Source organism: Podarcis vaucheri (genome assembly GCF_965113315.1).
Source record: "Podarcis vaucheri genome assembly, chromosome: 14".
In the NCBI taxonomy this organism is placed as follows: domain Eukaryota; kingdom Metazoa; phylum Chordata; class Lepidosauria; order Squamata; family Lacertidae; genus Podarcis; species Podarcis vaucheri.
In genome coordinates this window covers 51379820-51394918 of record NC_138752.1, presented here as the reverse complement: position 1 = coordinate 51394918, position 15099 = coordinate 51379820, and the positions used below count along the sequence as shown (strand labels likewise).

The following is a 15099-nucleotide window of genomic DNA, read 5'->3' as shown; positions in this document are numbered from 1 at the left end:
CATTGAGGGCTGTCAAATTAATTGATCTTCCCAGCATCCCACTTTTCTGTTTTCTGTCATGCACGGCTTGCTGATCTTGTTGAATCATTTCCCGAGTCGACTCGGTACCTTGTGGAAGACACTGAGGCTGGTTATAGCTGCTCAGTGCCACGCCAAACTCATAAAATAAGGCTGAAATTAATTAAGGCGATAACGTTTAAGCTTGCTTGACGAAAGGTGTCACCTTACCTGTTAGGTTAGCCGAAACCATTCTGATGTCAAAGTAGGAGCTTGGCGAGGGCAGCAGGAGGCTAAATGTGATTTGCAAAGCGCTACAAATCAACAATGTGAATGGGCATTTTGTGATGGGTACGATGCTGTCTGGATCAGCCTGGATTCGAAGTGGTCTGCGCGTTGGAGAGCAAGCCCAAGACTCCAGGGAGGGGGAAGAAGAAACAGTCTTGTCCTCCAAGGGGCCAACACAGGACCACAATGATCCAGACTTAGGAAGGCTGGAGTCAGACAATATGTCAGTTTAGCTCAGTATTTCTCTACACAGACTGGCAGCAGCTCTCCAAGGTTTCAGACTTCATAGAATGAACCAGGGCCCTTCTACATTCAAAGCAGATATTCTACCACTGAACTATGGCCCTTCTCCCAAACAATTACGTGGGTTCCTCCTGACTTGCCCTTTCTATTGCTCCTTCCTGGTCAGGCCTGAGTCTTTGACTGGACAACAACCAGCCTTCCTCTGGGCTTACTTCCCCAGGCATGCTCAAGGTACCTTCACTTGTTGACCTGCTTCTTCCTGCTTTGCCTCTCTCCCTAGAAGTTGCTCTGCTTATTGGCAGGCCTTTTTGACCACTTCTTCTCTCCCATCCCAACGCAGATGGACATCTTGGCACAGGCCCCTGGCTCCTGATTGAGGACCAGGTTAGATGTAACATGGGTCAAGGAGCTGATCCTTACCCTCTCTTCCTTGTGATACAAGTTCTCTGTGATGGCAAGGGCAGCATGTCGCATTGTGCAGTATTCTCATGTGGCGTTGGGAGAGCAGAGGAGACATGAGGGGGTACCAGCTCCCTGTTGCTTACTGCATCTCGTTTAGTTCCCACTTTCCCTCTAGACTTACCCTCCTGCAGATCTCCAGGGCTCCATCCAACTTTGATCCCAGCTCTGTGGGACACAAACTTCATCTCCTCGCAGGCTTGACTGCATCTGTAACCTGGTTCCGGTGCTTCTATGGGCAGCCACTAGCTCTAGAACTAAGAAACCCCCGTTTTCTGTACAGCTACCCTGGGCCATCTAAAGCCTTCCTGTTCAGGAATTTGCTTGAGTAACTATGGCCGATCCTGGCACCAGCTCTCAGCTTCCTTTCTGATTCCCTTGGCTCAGATTCAGTTCAGTTCCTGGCTCCGGACTCCCACTCAGTAGCTGCCTATACAGCTCAGCTCCGACAGTGTCAGCTCTTGGCAGGATGCAGCTGGGGTGCCCCTTGGGCACAGATAGGGAAGGTTCAGAGGGGCAGTGGATCTGGTCACAGACAGGTCAGAGGTCAGGCACCAGGCCAAGCAGACAAAGGTCAAGAGCAGAAAGCAGGAGGGTAGGCAGCTCATGCATAAGATATGTTCCTTGGACGTATGAGCTGGCTTGGCTTTTAGAGCCTGGTGTGCCTTGATTGGCTTGGAGAATCAGCTGACAGTATTCAAGCTGGGAGATCAACTGACTTCTTTGGAGCTAGCACTGCAGCCCCAAAGGGAAAAGGGTTGCCATGTGTCCTCTTTTTCCTGGACACAAGCCCCTAAAGTCTAACTAGCCTGAACTTCTGAGGAACCACAGTGTTGGTGAGCCAAGATGTGACGTGCTAGACCCTGGCTGGTGGAAGCCTTCCATCAAGGCCACCCTCCCACTGCTTTAGAGAAGTAGCAACCAATATCATCTTGGGTTTCCCTTTTTTCTTTTCCTCATCTGAAAAACAATATTTTTTCCTCTCTCTCTCCCTCTCCCTCTCCCTCTCCTTCCCTCCCTTGTAGACCTAAATCCTCTTCTTGGTGTCTCTGACTTTGCATGCAAGTGACGAAGCACATGCTGCTGTTCTTGTTTCTTAATTTATACTGAGGTTCTGCCTAAGGGCACTAGGCTGAGACGAAATAAGAACGTAGAAGAGCAAAGATGACTAAACCTAGTGTGAAGTACCAATGAGATTTGCTATCAACCCCGTATGTTGCTTTTACAAAACAATTCCTTGTGTCTTGGAGATGGGCAGCCAAAGTGCCTGTTCTTCTTCTGTTGAGACAAACTTTTCATGCAATTATTGCTTGTTGGATCCACGTGCTTAAGTGCCAGTGGACTCCCTACGCCAGCATCGGTCCGCGGAGCCTGGTGCCACCCGCCCACTCCATTCAACCTTTGCAAGGATAGTTACACTGTGCAAAACAGCTGCCAAATGGATTAATCATACCTGCTCTTCTTCAGCATGATTGTAGAGCAACTCACCCATCATGAGTAAAGCACCACTTTATCCCCATTCCCATCCTATTCCTCCCCCCCCCAATATTCACCCCCACAGTCTCTTTCAAAGAGAGGAGCTTGTCACAAGAAACAAGGGAAATGATTTCTATTTGGCAGCCGATGAATCCTGAGGTCTTCAACAACCCACCTGCATCGTGAATCACCTAGAAGGCCCTCCAGCTGGAAGCTGCAGGTTGTCACCCTCACTTTTTTATTTTATTCTTTAACTACCTGGAAGGAGGTCAAGGAGGAAAGCCAGTGGGGTGCAAGGGAGAGAGATGCAGGAAATAGACCAACACCCCTAAAATAGCATCACAAACTAAGAAAGCTATTCAAAAATATCCCAGAGAAGTAGGGCCGCATGGCCTCTTTCCTCAAACCAGGCACAGCAACCCACAATGTGCTATCTGCTCGTTAAAAAAAATAAATCATTGTTTTTTATGTCCTGCCCCTGGGGCCTGATGAAGGAGCCATATATAAGAAATAAAATGTTCTCAATATGGTTTTATGTTATCATCAATGAACATTGGCCTTGACAAGCCAAAATAGAGCTTCTGTAATCAGAGGCCATTTGTCTCTGATCACAGGATCCTTGGGGTGAATAGCAGGCACATTATGCTCTGCCTATGAGCATCTACAGAAGTAAATCCTTGGGGCAGGGAGGACCAGAGCACAGCAGTGGGGTCCATGGTTCACACGCCAAAGGTCTCACACTCAGTCGTCTGCATCTGTATTAAAAGTACTAGGAAGCAGGGGAGTTTCCTAGGTCCCTAGATGGACTCTTGGTCTGATCCTGCAAGGCGGCTCCTTAATGTTTGCTTGGGGATTGATGCCTACCTTGGGAGCATCTCCTGAGAAACTGATTTCCTTTCTGCAGTGGCTGCTGTGACCATATCTATCTATCTAAGATAGATGGATAAATAAATAGATAGATACAGTGGTGCCTCGCAAGACGAAAAGAATCCGTTCTGTGATTCTCTTTGTCTAGTGGTTTTTTTGTCTTGCGAAGCAAGCCCATTGACGGATTAGCGGATTAGCGCTATTAGCAGCTTTTAGCGTCTTATCTGCTGATCAGATCAGCTGATAAGCAGCTTAGCGGCTTAGAAAAAGGGGGGGAAGGAAAAAAAACCAGCAGGAACTTGCAAGACATTGTTGTCTTGCGAAGCAAGCCCATAGGAAATTCGTTTTGCGAAGCACCTCCAAAACGGAAAACTCTTTCGTCTAGCGAGTTTTCCGTCTTGCGAGGCATTCGTCTTGTGGGGTACCACTGTAGATAGATAGATAGATAGATAGATAGATAGATAGATAGATAGATAGATAGATCTATCTGTCTATGGCCTCTCAGGTCTCCTTTGTTTTGAAACACAGGTAGGACCTTATTACAAGATGGACCAGAAGATGTGCAAAGATCACCCAGTGTCTTCATCTTTATGTTGGAGATCTTAGTGAGATCAAATACCCTGAAAAAGCTTCTGGGATCATTGCAAGTTGGCAAAGGTTATCAAAGCAAAAAAAATTGAGATTTTAACAGTGTACTTCTGCTGCCCTACAAATGGCTTCTTTGGTGTTACTGATGTTGCAGACAGATGGCCTGGCAGCCCCCTTTATAGGGCTTGGATGGGGGGAGGGAGATGCTGCTAGTGGTAGTTTCTCTTTTCTAGTGTGAGCTCCGATCAATATGGCAGGCTCACAGATGGTCGGGAGATGCAACACAGGCGTGCTCAGAGTCGTCAGCAATGAAATGCTTTCCTTCAGCAATGGAATGTTTCTGTCAAAATGGCCTTGCGCCTATAAGTAGGCAGGAGAAAGTTGAAAGGCCAGAACCTACTCCTGTTTCTGGGATCAGGGTTTTGCCTTAGTGTTTATTTTTAACTAGGTCTGAGCCAAATATTCTCCTTGTTTGTTTTTGAGTCTCAAAAGTACCTATTTTTGAGGGCCAAACCAGCACCAGTCCAAATCCCTTAATCATATATTTTTTTTCTTGTCTCCTCAATCTGGTGCTGCTTTCTTGGCCATTTCCAACTCTGCCCCCTCTTCTTCCACACACACCCCAGGTTCTATCCCTTTCCAAAGTGATTCTAGTGAAATGCCTTTCTTCTTGGGCCAGTATTTCTGCTTTTGTAGAAACCTGTGGGACTGCTCCTGAAGGCACTACCCCTTTCTTGCTCTAGGCCAGGGGTCCCCAAACAGGCTTGCGGGCCGGATAAGGCCCAAGGGACTCGATTATCCGGCCCAGGCCTATGCCCGCTGCTGCCCCCACTCTTACTGGCACTGCGCGGCTGCCCACTTCTGGGTCGGAGGAGCACCGGAAATAGCTTGTGCACATGCACAAGCGTTATTTGCTCATGCGCAAGCGTTATTTCCGGTGCACATCCAGGTTGGGCACATGCTCCCCTGCCCTCCGTCCTGCCACGTGATCGGCACAGGAGACACCGGCCCGAGGCACGGTAAGTTTGTTGACCCCTGCTCTAGGCCCCCATCCTCATCCCCAGAAGATTAGAATTCTGAACCCAGAGTCATTACTGTCTCATGACCAAGGAGCACTGCACAATCCCTGCCATGTCCCTACCTGTAGCAGAAATAACTCCTGCCCAGCATCCATCCTCTTCTTGAATTGGGAGCAATGGAGCTGCAGGTGCAGGTGTGAGCTCAGTTGCTTTCTTTGAGTTCAGTTGCTTTCTTTGCGTGGGTGTGCCACAGTTGGGTGTCATTCTCTGATTTTTGGTATGTGAAAGCTGGTTCATTGCTCCCCTGGTTTTAAGGCAGGAAGCAGGGCTCTCCCATCCTAAAGAAAGAAGGAGATATGGTGGTGATGGTCAGGTGGTTCTCAGATGCTGAATAAGAAGTGCAAAGCGAGTGTGCAGTTGATAGAAATCTTGCTTTGTACTTCAGATTGCTCTTTGCCTCTCTCACACAGGTATTCAATTTCCTTTCTGGCCCTGTCAGCCAGCTTCTCCTTTCTTGCCCACCCTGAAAGAGCAGCTTTTTCATTGCGTTCCCTGGAAGTCATTTTAATCACTGTCCACTCCCTACCCCCTCTTTCTTTCGTAAATTCACTTTATATATCAAGCCAGCGACCCGGGGTCAAAAGTCTTGGCAAGAAGCAATTATTATAAAGAACTGGCTGACCACTTTTAGCTTACAAAGAGAATATTATAGTCAGGAGGAAGCTAGAGACACAAGCATTACTGCAGGGAAAAGCTTCTTTTCTCAGATGGATGGATGGATAGATAGAATCCCTTGCATGTCACCTGGACACTGCAGTTCACAGAATCATACAATTGTAGTGTTGGAAGGGACCCTGTGTGTCATCTAGTCCAACCCCCTGCAAGGCAGGAATCTCAACTAAAGCAGCCGGGACCTCTGCCCTATTAGAGCCACATTGTTAAGCTGTCCTGCGGGGGGTGGAGAGAGGACTGTGCAAAGTAATGTCACAGAGGCTTCAAAATCTACCAGCTGCTAAGAAGAAGAATCAAGAAAAATAGTGCTACTGACAACCTCATAAGTATTGTCAGCCTGAACCCCGTCACGTGGGCCAATTTGTCTTGTTTGGTGTTTTTAATATTTCTATCACTTTAAATGAACACCTCCTAATTATAGTGATTTACTAGCTACCTAGGGACATGATATTTGAGCAGGGCCTAATGCTTAGGAGAGGCTGATCAGTGAGGCATGATTCAATTTGGGGATTTTGATAATGATATCACCACCCAGGAGAGCAAAGTTTTGAGCAATTATTCCGCTTCTCAGAAGTCTCCTCTGATTGCATTGCAGAACTAACGTGCCTGTGTCTCTCCCATCACTTCCTCTCCTGCCCTTCCATTATCCTTATGTTTTGGGACAATAACTAGGAAAATCCTTTAGAAAGACAAATTCGCATTTTGGTAGCTTTATGTTCCCACTTCTAAAAGTTATAGGATCATAGAGTTGGAAGGGACTCTGGGGGTCATCTACTCTGATCCCCTGCAATGCAGGAAGAGAGAGAGAGAGCTTCACAGTATTCAACACAAAGCAAGGCTACTTTTCATTATCGGAAATACCTGTTGGGGCTTACACTCTTGACTACTGCCCCTCACTGGTTCATCTCTCCTTAGAACCAATTCATCTCTCTAGACAAGACCCTGCCATGCCATGGGTCTATTTTCTATCAACCTATTCTTTGCAGCTGGAGCCCTCCCTGCCTGGTGCCTCTCTCAGCCCCACCTTCACTTGTTCCACTCTGCAAAGGCAACACACAATAGTTACCACCTGGGGCTGAAAGGAGATAGATCTACTGAGAGTCCCATTGTCTGCTCTTCAAAGATGTCTGTGTGGGAGAGACGCTAGCTGCTGTTCTAAGGACAGTAAGGCTGGCTTTTCTCTCATTAGATCAGCACACTTATAATGTGGACCCCACAAAATTCTCCTCCAACCCTAGTAAGGGCCATCAGGATCTAAGCCACTCCCTTTGTCCTTCCAGATGTTGGACTACAGCTCTTGTCATCCCTGACCACCAGCCATGGGCATTGGAATCCAACAACATCTGGAGAGCCACAGGTTCCCCATCTAAGCAAACGTGTGTCCTTTGATACCGACAGTGTTATATCTGACCATGTGCTGACCCCGATCACACCATTTGACCCAAACATTTGGAATCGGCTCTCCTCTCCTTCGTTATCTCAAGGTCCTTCTGCACCCAGAGTTTTCGTTTTGAAATGGTTGTGACTTTCAGGACTACATTTTGTGCATACACCTGAGAAACCTGAAAGAGGATTGTGTGCCTTGCATTTGGTTCATGCATCAGCTGTGTTTCCTAGGCTGCCCTTTCTGTGTGTCGACATTCCAGAGGAAGCTGGTGGTCTCTCTATGAGGCAGCTTTGCCGTTTTCAGAGACAGCTGCGCATAGACAGTTAGCTCCTGACATTTAGAAAAATCTTAGAATCTAAAGCAAGAGGCAGAAACCAAAGGATTTTCCTGCTAAAAGGTCAAAACTGAGGGTTTGTGTGCTTTTTTTCCAAATAAAAGAAGGGAAGGATGTTTTAACATTGGTTTGTTGGTCTGTGACAAGATCTAAGCCTGCTAAAGTGGAGATTAGAAAATACAGACCATGGCAGGGCAATGAAAATGGCCATCAGCGGGAGGATGTTGTGAAGTGAGGGAAAAGGTTAAGAAAATGCAACAAGGGGGTTGCTTTGAAAAGAGTGCCTTTGTGATACAGTGCACCAGGTAATTCTCCTGGGCAAACCCCACTGAATCTGCCTGGCCCTGTTTAATGCCATCCGAGCTAGTGTCCTTCATCATAACCCTTGGAAGTTAACTCCATCAGGGGATCACGTATTGCGCAAATTCCTTTTATTGTGTCTTTCCTAAAGCAAACTGCACAATCTCCATACCTCTGTTTGTAAAAAAGCAACTCCAGGGGTGCTGTGATCCAAATCAGGACCATGGCACGGCGGGAAAGGGGAGCGGGTTAACCCTTCACAAAACTACACACCCCAGTTCCCTCTGCGATTTCTATAAATAGCAGCTTTGGGGAGAAATGCTTCAATTTTGGATGGGAATGTGGCATATGTGTAAGGAAAGTGTTTAAAAAATAATCATAGTCTGAGGAATGTGTTAAACCTGCCCCCACCCTCAAAAAATTGTGTTCAGTGCCCCCCCCTTGCTGCTGCATTCTATAAAGAGAAGGATGTGGGGGATCCCAGGCATGATATTCAAATGCACCTTGACACACACCCAGCATTCTTCTCTCTGTTGATGGTTAAGAATGAAGCGCCCCTTTCTGTTCTCTCAAATGAGGTTCAGAAGGTTACATTTTCTAAATCTCCACCAACGTGGCATACTTGTCATTCCAGTCGTAAGTCGCGCGACACTCACATGCTCTGGAGTCGTGTATGTTTCATTGCCGAGTGACAACACTGATCCTCCTTTGTGTTTCGCATGTCGCCGCGTTGTCTTTAGAGATGTTGGCATGACCCTGCCAGTCGGATGCAGCAACCTCTCAACACGGAGGGCTTAAAGGGAAAAAATGTGATGCAGCATCTGACACCCGTCTTCACTGAATGTGCGCTTGACTTCCCACTTGGCTTGGGTCAGGGAGGAGGGCGAGACTTGCTGTGCGTTGACAGCTAGGAAAGCTATTCAGGCTTGTCGGAAGAGCTCTGCCGCACCACAGAGGGATGAAGAAACAGAGATGGGAAGGTGGGATGAGTTAGACTCTTGGGCAGCGGTAGCCACACCAATGCCCTCCAGAAGTTGGACTACAAGTCCCATCAGCCCCTTTGTCAGCATTGCCAGTGGTCAGTGGATGCTTGGAGTTGGTACCTTTTCTCTAGGCTGTTTGATTCCACCTCAGTTGAGTGGTAAAGCTTTTCTCGGCGGGGCACCACTTAAGGTGGGAAGGCAGAGGCTCACATTGAGTATCTTTTGTGCAAACAAGGAAACAAAATGACATAGAAAATGGGTGTGGCAGGGAGAAGGCTAGTCCGGGTGCCTCTTTATGGTATCCTAATTTTCTGTGCACAATGTTCTCTCCCCCCCAAAAAAAAAAATATGGTGAGAATTACAAGAAAATACAAATTTTCACCTGCAGACTGAGATGGTACAGTCCAGGAAAAACTTCATTCCTTGATTCTATTGATTGTAGATACTGGCTCTATTCCTGTACTCTGCCACTGCCATCCCTAGACATCCTTACAGGGCTGTGAGGTCCAGAACTACATAGAGTTGATCTCTTTGGCAAAATTAACAAATCGGTCTAAGACTGGTGGATCACTACAAGCTTGTGGCTAGACATGGGTGTTGTGTTGATATATCACCTGGGATCGGTTTGGTGGCCAGAGCGCAATGGCTCCTTCAGCCAGCGGTATTTCACTCCTTAGTCAGGAACGGTGGTGGTTTCACCCACGATATATCACCAGGTGAAGGCGCCATTGCGCTCTGGCCCTCACACAGAGAGACGAATGAGCCGTGAGGCACCAGAGCCAGTGCAGCTCCTTCTTCCTTCAGCATGCCTGACATTGGCAGAGGAAGGACTCCCTCTGCTGCTGGCACCTGAAGGAACAAACTGCATCAGCCCTGACCCCACGAGATGCTGGCATGAAACCACTTCTGCTCCTACCAAAGGAGCTGAGGTGGTTTCAGCCCAGTGTTTTGTGGGGCTGCAGTTTGTTCCCCCCTCTGCTGGTGATACATTGCGATGTTGAAAAGCTGATATCGCCCAGCACTAGTTGTGACCTGATCTAAGGTGGGTTGCAACAGCATCACCAGCACGACAGAATTGTTTGGTAGGTCCCCAAATATCTGTTTCCAATATAGGTGGCTTCCAGGTCTGTAGTGACTGAAGAGTAATCTCGACCAAGTCACCTATGTCTGCTTGTATTGGAGTTTATGTGCGTAGGCCACGTGCAGACATTACTTCCCCCCATGTTGGTCTGGTGACATTGGAGGTTGTGCAGAGGAGACAGGTGCACTTTTGTTCTCTCTGTGTATGAGCATGACCAGGATCAGGTACCATCCAAACCAGCCAGAGAAACTAGCCGTCATTAGAGGAGAGGACACAAAGAATGAATGGGCTGGAAAGTTTATTGTGCAGCTAAGAGAGAAAGGGCAGTTGGATCATGGGCCGCTCCCTTCTCTCAGGCAACCATTACCCACCACTGAGCTTTTGGCCCCTCGGGAACCTTCCTCTCCTTCAGTGGCAGGTAGATAGAGTGGAACGAAAGCCGAAAGGCACTATTTCCGAAGCAACTGGTTCACTCAACGACTGAGAGCTGGTGTTCTGCTGTATCCGTAGCACAAGCCTTCCAAAAGGAATATATATTAAAAAATATAAAGCCCTGAATAATTTACCAATATCCAGTGTTAAAAGGAAGATTGATGGTGTTTTCCTTCCCTCCGAAGACAGCTAATCTTGTCTCATGCAGAAAAGCAAAGGCTGCTAAAGCCTCTTCTCTCCAAGGGGATGCCAGGACATGGCACCATCACGGGCTGCAAATTCTCTCTCTCTCTCTCTCTCTCTCTCTCTCTCTCTCTCTCTCTCACACACACACACACACACACACACACACACACTGCCCTGCCACGCAGGCAGAAAGCCAGCTCTGGATTTACAACCAGTGTGTCAGAAGAAGTACAGGCTGAAAGTGCCAAGGAGGGAGTGCAATTCAGTGGGGAATGCCTGCTGTCTGTGCAAAAGGTTCCAGGATCCCTTCCTGGCATCTCTAGTAGAAAGGATCTTGGGCTGCAGGGCCAGGAGAGACCCTTGAAGCTAGAGGGGCGATCATTTGACTTTAAGAGAATGATAAACTGAAAATATAGTTTTGCCAGGCAGTAGACAGCAGTGTGTGTGTCAAAAATGCTTATCAAGATTTTTCATGTGTTGGGTTCATATGGCTTCTTGAATAATGGAAAGGCTGTTTGCATGATCAGGCATGTAACACATTTGCACAATTTACCGTTTTACATCATTCAGTTGGGTTTCGCTTGTCATTGGCAGCTTCAAGGAACTTTGTCCCCAGCCCATAGAAAGCCCATTCAGCCACCATTGAGGTTTCCATAGAATCATAGTTGTAGAATTGTAGAGTTGGAAGGGACCCTGAGGGTCATTGATTCCAAACCCCTGCAAGGCAGGAATCTCAGCTAAAGCATCCATGGTGGATGGCCAGCCAACCTTTGCTCAAAAACCTCCAAGGAAAGTGAGCCCAGCACCTCCCAAGGGAGTCCGTCCCACTGTCAGTCAGCTCTTACTGTTCTTTCTGATGTTTCCTGATGGAAGTTCTTCCTGGTGTTTGCTCCCCCCTCCACTGCCTATGCACTTTTGAGCCTATTTCCATCAACCTGCGGCCCTCCCAACATCGTTGTGGGACTCTGGCACTGATCAGCTCCAACCAGCATGACCAATGGTCAGGGAGCTGCTGCAGTCCATCATGCATGGGGTGGGGGCACAGGCTCCCCAACCAAGGAAGGAAGGAAGGAAGGTGAGATTCGGCACCTAATACTATCCTTGGGGGTGGTGGGGAGTTAGGGGCAATCCTGCCACCACCCCATCCACAGACATTATATTGGAAGGCAATTGGGCAATTTCAGAGCACACAAAATTGAGTTGTATCCAACTGTTTTCTACTCTGATTAGACACATTTAAATTAATGGACATGAGTCCCAGTGCTTTTTTCCTAGAAAAATAACTCACCATGAAGTTAATACAGTAATTGTCACACTTTTTAACAAACAAACAAACAGACAAGAGGTGCTTGTACTGCATACCTTGAGTACCCCCTGGGAAAAAAAACCACTGGACATGACTAATTTGGGACAATTAATTTCAGTGGATGTACGGTACTCTGGGTAGAACTTAGATGGATACAAGCCGTTCTCCAAAGGTTTTGGAGGAGGGTTATCAAGGCAGTGGTCAACTCTTCTTTGATTTTAATAAAGGACCTGTAGCCACCATCTGGGCATGGAATTATAGAATTGTAGAGTTTGAAAGGACCACAAGAATCATCTAGTGTCTCTCTCTCTCTCTCTCTCTCTCTCTCTCTCTCTCTCTCTCTCTCTCATAAAGTCTCATTCTGGGACATTCTAGGTTTTTTAAACTGCCTGTAGGTTTGGAGCTAGAATACAGTGGTGCCCCGCAAGACGAATGCCTCGCAAGACGGAAAACTCGCTAGACGAAAGAGTTTTCTATTTTGGAGGTGCTTCGCAAAACGAATTTCCTATGGGCTTGCTTCGCAAGACGACAATGTCTTGCGAGTTCCTACTGGTTTTTGTTTCCTCCCCCCCTTTTTCTAAGCCGCTAAGCCGCTTATCAGCGGATCCGATCAGCAGATAAGCCGCTAAAAGCCGCTAATAGCGCTAATCCGCTAATCCGTCAATGGGCTTGCTTCGCAAGACGAAAAAACCGCTAGACGAAGAGAATCACAGAACGGATTCTTTTCGTCTTGCGAGGCACCACTGTAGTGTTAAAGGTGGAGAGGATTCAAACATCCCCTGTGAACCTTGGACTACCTTGTGCTCCTGAAATACCCTTAGTTTTGAGAGGGACCAAATTTCCCTGAGTTTTGAGCTGGAATTTCTTGCCTGAGACCTTACTGCTCAGCGCTCCTTTCCTTGGGGGGTCCAGCTTCTCTGGCCCACTTTCCATTTGAGTCATTTCACCCTCCAAACACCTCTCTCCAGAGTGGTTTGCCTGCTGGGCTACCCTTGGCAAGTCTTCTGTCTACAAAGCAAGGGTCCGTCAGCAGCTCTGCCTCTCTGCCCTCAAAATTCCCCCTCCAGCCTTGCTCTGCTCTAGCAGGATGGATGGTGGTGGGTTCCTGGGTTGGCAGCAAAGGAAAGGTTGTCCCTTTGAACTGGGCCTGGGGACCCTTGCTAATGGCTGTTCGGGTACTGCCGCCTCAAGAAAGCACAAAATCAGGCTGCATTTTTCACATGCTGTTTCTGATGTGAGGCTTAAATGCATGAAGCAGCTCTGTGGTTGCTTTTGAACAAGATGCCTTCCTGATTATAAAAAACAACAACTCATCAAAACCGACTTGGGTGTATATGCCGCTGAGCTGTTTAGAAATCTAATGGAAGTAGTGAAGGTTGAATTATCAGATCTTTGGGAAGAACGAGGGGAGGGGGCTGAAGGGCTAAGACCATCAATCTTTCATGGAGACAGGGGATAGAGCTGTTTGTATATTCCAATCCCATTGAGACTGGTTTTTTTGATAGATTACCTTCAGTGGCGCTCCTTTTTCTGCACACGTTAACTCGACAGCCGCTTTCAAGTTTGTTTTCAAAACGTTCTCAACATTCTTCCCACTGCTCGGCAATTCATTATTCATCTGAGGCTTGCGCAAGGGAGCATTGTTCAGAGATTTTGGAAATGCAGAATCTTAATAATGGCCCAATTAAATTGTGTGTTGAACACCTGCCCAGCAGTAGATAACGCTACCTTGATTAGAATAAGATATGCTGTAGGAGTCTCTGCAGCGAGGGTGCTGGAATGTGCGGGCGTCCTGGGAGAACAACCCTGGCAGTCATGAATTAACAGCTTCGCTTCCCTTCTCCCACCCCCCTCCTCTTGTTTCCCCCCTGCAGGCATCCAGAGCCCCCCATGCGAAGATGCAGCTACTGGAAACCGAGTTTTCACGGACAGTCCAAGAGCTAATCGACCTCCACCTTCTGCAGCAGGACAGCATCCCAGCCTTCCTCAGTGCTGTCACCCTCGACCTCTTCAGTCGCCAGACCGTGGCCTAGTCCTGCTTTGGCTGTGCTGTTTCTTCTCACCTAAGTTGAAATTTTCCAGTTTCTGCCTTTAATGGTTTCTCAAAGAAGGGGCCAAAGAGATCTCCCCACCCCACTCTTCTTACTCATATTGGATCTTTGTGGCCAACGATAGCTAGGGAATGGGGGACAACATCTACTCACCTTCCCCCCCAAAAAAGAGTACATTTATGAGGTTTCAGAGGGGTTATGGAGAGCCCCTGCTGGCTGGTAAAGACATCCAAGCCAGAGAGAATGATCGTCTGATTGCAGCCCAACTTGTTAGCTGGTAAAGGACAAATGCAAATAAGTGTCCTGTGATCCTTCAGGTTTCTTTAATATCCGGACCCCTGAGCACACGTCCTGCTCTGAGGCTGTCTTTTCTCCCCCTTTGGCCCCAAGGCTTCTCTGACAGTATCTGAAATCCAAGGACTGGGAGGGAATGCTTTGTGCTGATTTAGTCTGCAGTAGAAGATTGAGATTTTGACCTTTACCTTGTGCCGGATGAGTCCTCCTCACCTTCTGTTAATTGCTCTTCCTGTACCCTTTCGAGACAGGGGTTCTATGAATAAAGTGTCACTTTTATATCAACTGTGCAGTTTACATGGAAGCCTGCAGTTCTCACTTGCAACCTGACACTCGATTCTAGGGCTGTTTTGACAATGAGACCTGGATGCGCTCCAGAGTTTGGCTCCCCAAGAATGAACACAGGTAACAGTGATGAATCAGAAGCAGAATTTTATTATGTCAAAAAAGGAAATTGGCTTATTATCTCAAAAGCAAATTGGCACATTTACTAAAAACATTAAACGCAGTCAGCAAACAGCACACCAATACTAGGCTGAGCTTGGAAGAATTAAAACCAGTACAAGAGTTATTGTTAGAAGCAATCCTAGGAACACATACAAAAATCAGGAGAAACTGGATGAATGGGGTAGAGAGGAGATTTGACTGAGGGGGTAAAAGTGGTACTGGAGAGGGGAAAATGAGGGCTGATTGTAGCGGCATGTTTGTAGAAAGAGAATGAGGATGTCAAGTGAATAAGCAAGGTCTGGGTAGTGATTTTAAGGGGCTTTGGGAAAGATTTCAGGGCAATAATTAGAAGAAAGCAGTTGAAAGAGTTTGGGGCAAGATGAATAAAGAGAGCAGGTCTCCCCAAGAAAGAGGGAGTCATGAAAGATGTTTGCGAAATGCCTTCTTGAAATGCATCTTATTCTGCTGTCCAGGCAAGATGAGGGAAAGTGATGAACACATCTTTGGGGCTCTTCCGGAAAGAACCTCCAATCACGGAAAATTACTTGGTCAGTTATTGTGATTTGTGTGAAAGGAAAGAGTGACATTTTGGAGTCCATTTCTTGGCTGAACTCCTCTAGAAGGTAGTC

The 15099-nt window shown here is 47.2% G+C and overlaps 1 protein-coding gene across 2 annotated transcripts in view; it reads left to right on the top strand.

Annotated features, from left to right (window-relative positions):
• Positions 1–14308, top strand: part of MAD1L1 (mitotic arrest deficient 1 like 1) — a 464454-nt gene extending 450146 nt beyond the window's left edge. For both annotated transcript variants that reach the window (XM_082199731.1, XM_082199732.1), the window contains exon 18: positions 13553–14308. In XM_082199731.1, coding sequence (XP_082055857.1) covers positions 13553–13711 — 159 coding nt within the window. In that variant the 3' untranslated portion in view covers positions 13712–14308. The remainder of the gene's footprint in view (positions 1–13552) is intronic.
• Positions 14309–15099: the final 791 nt, after the last annotated feature.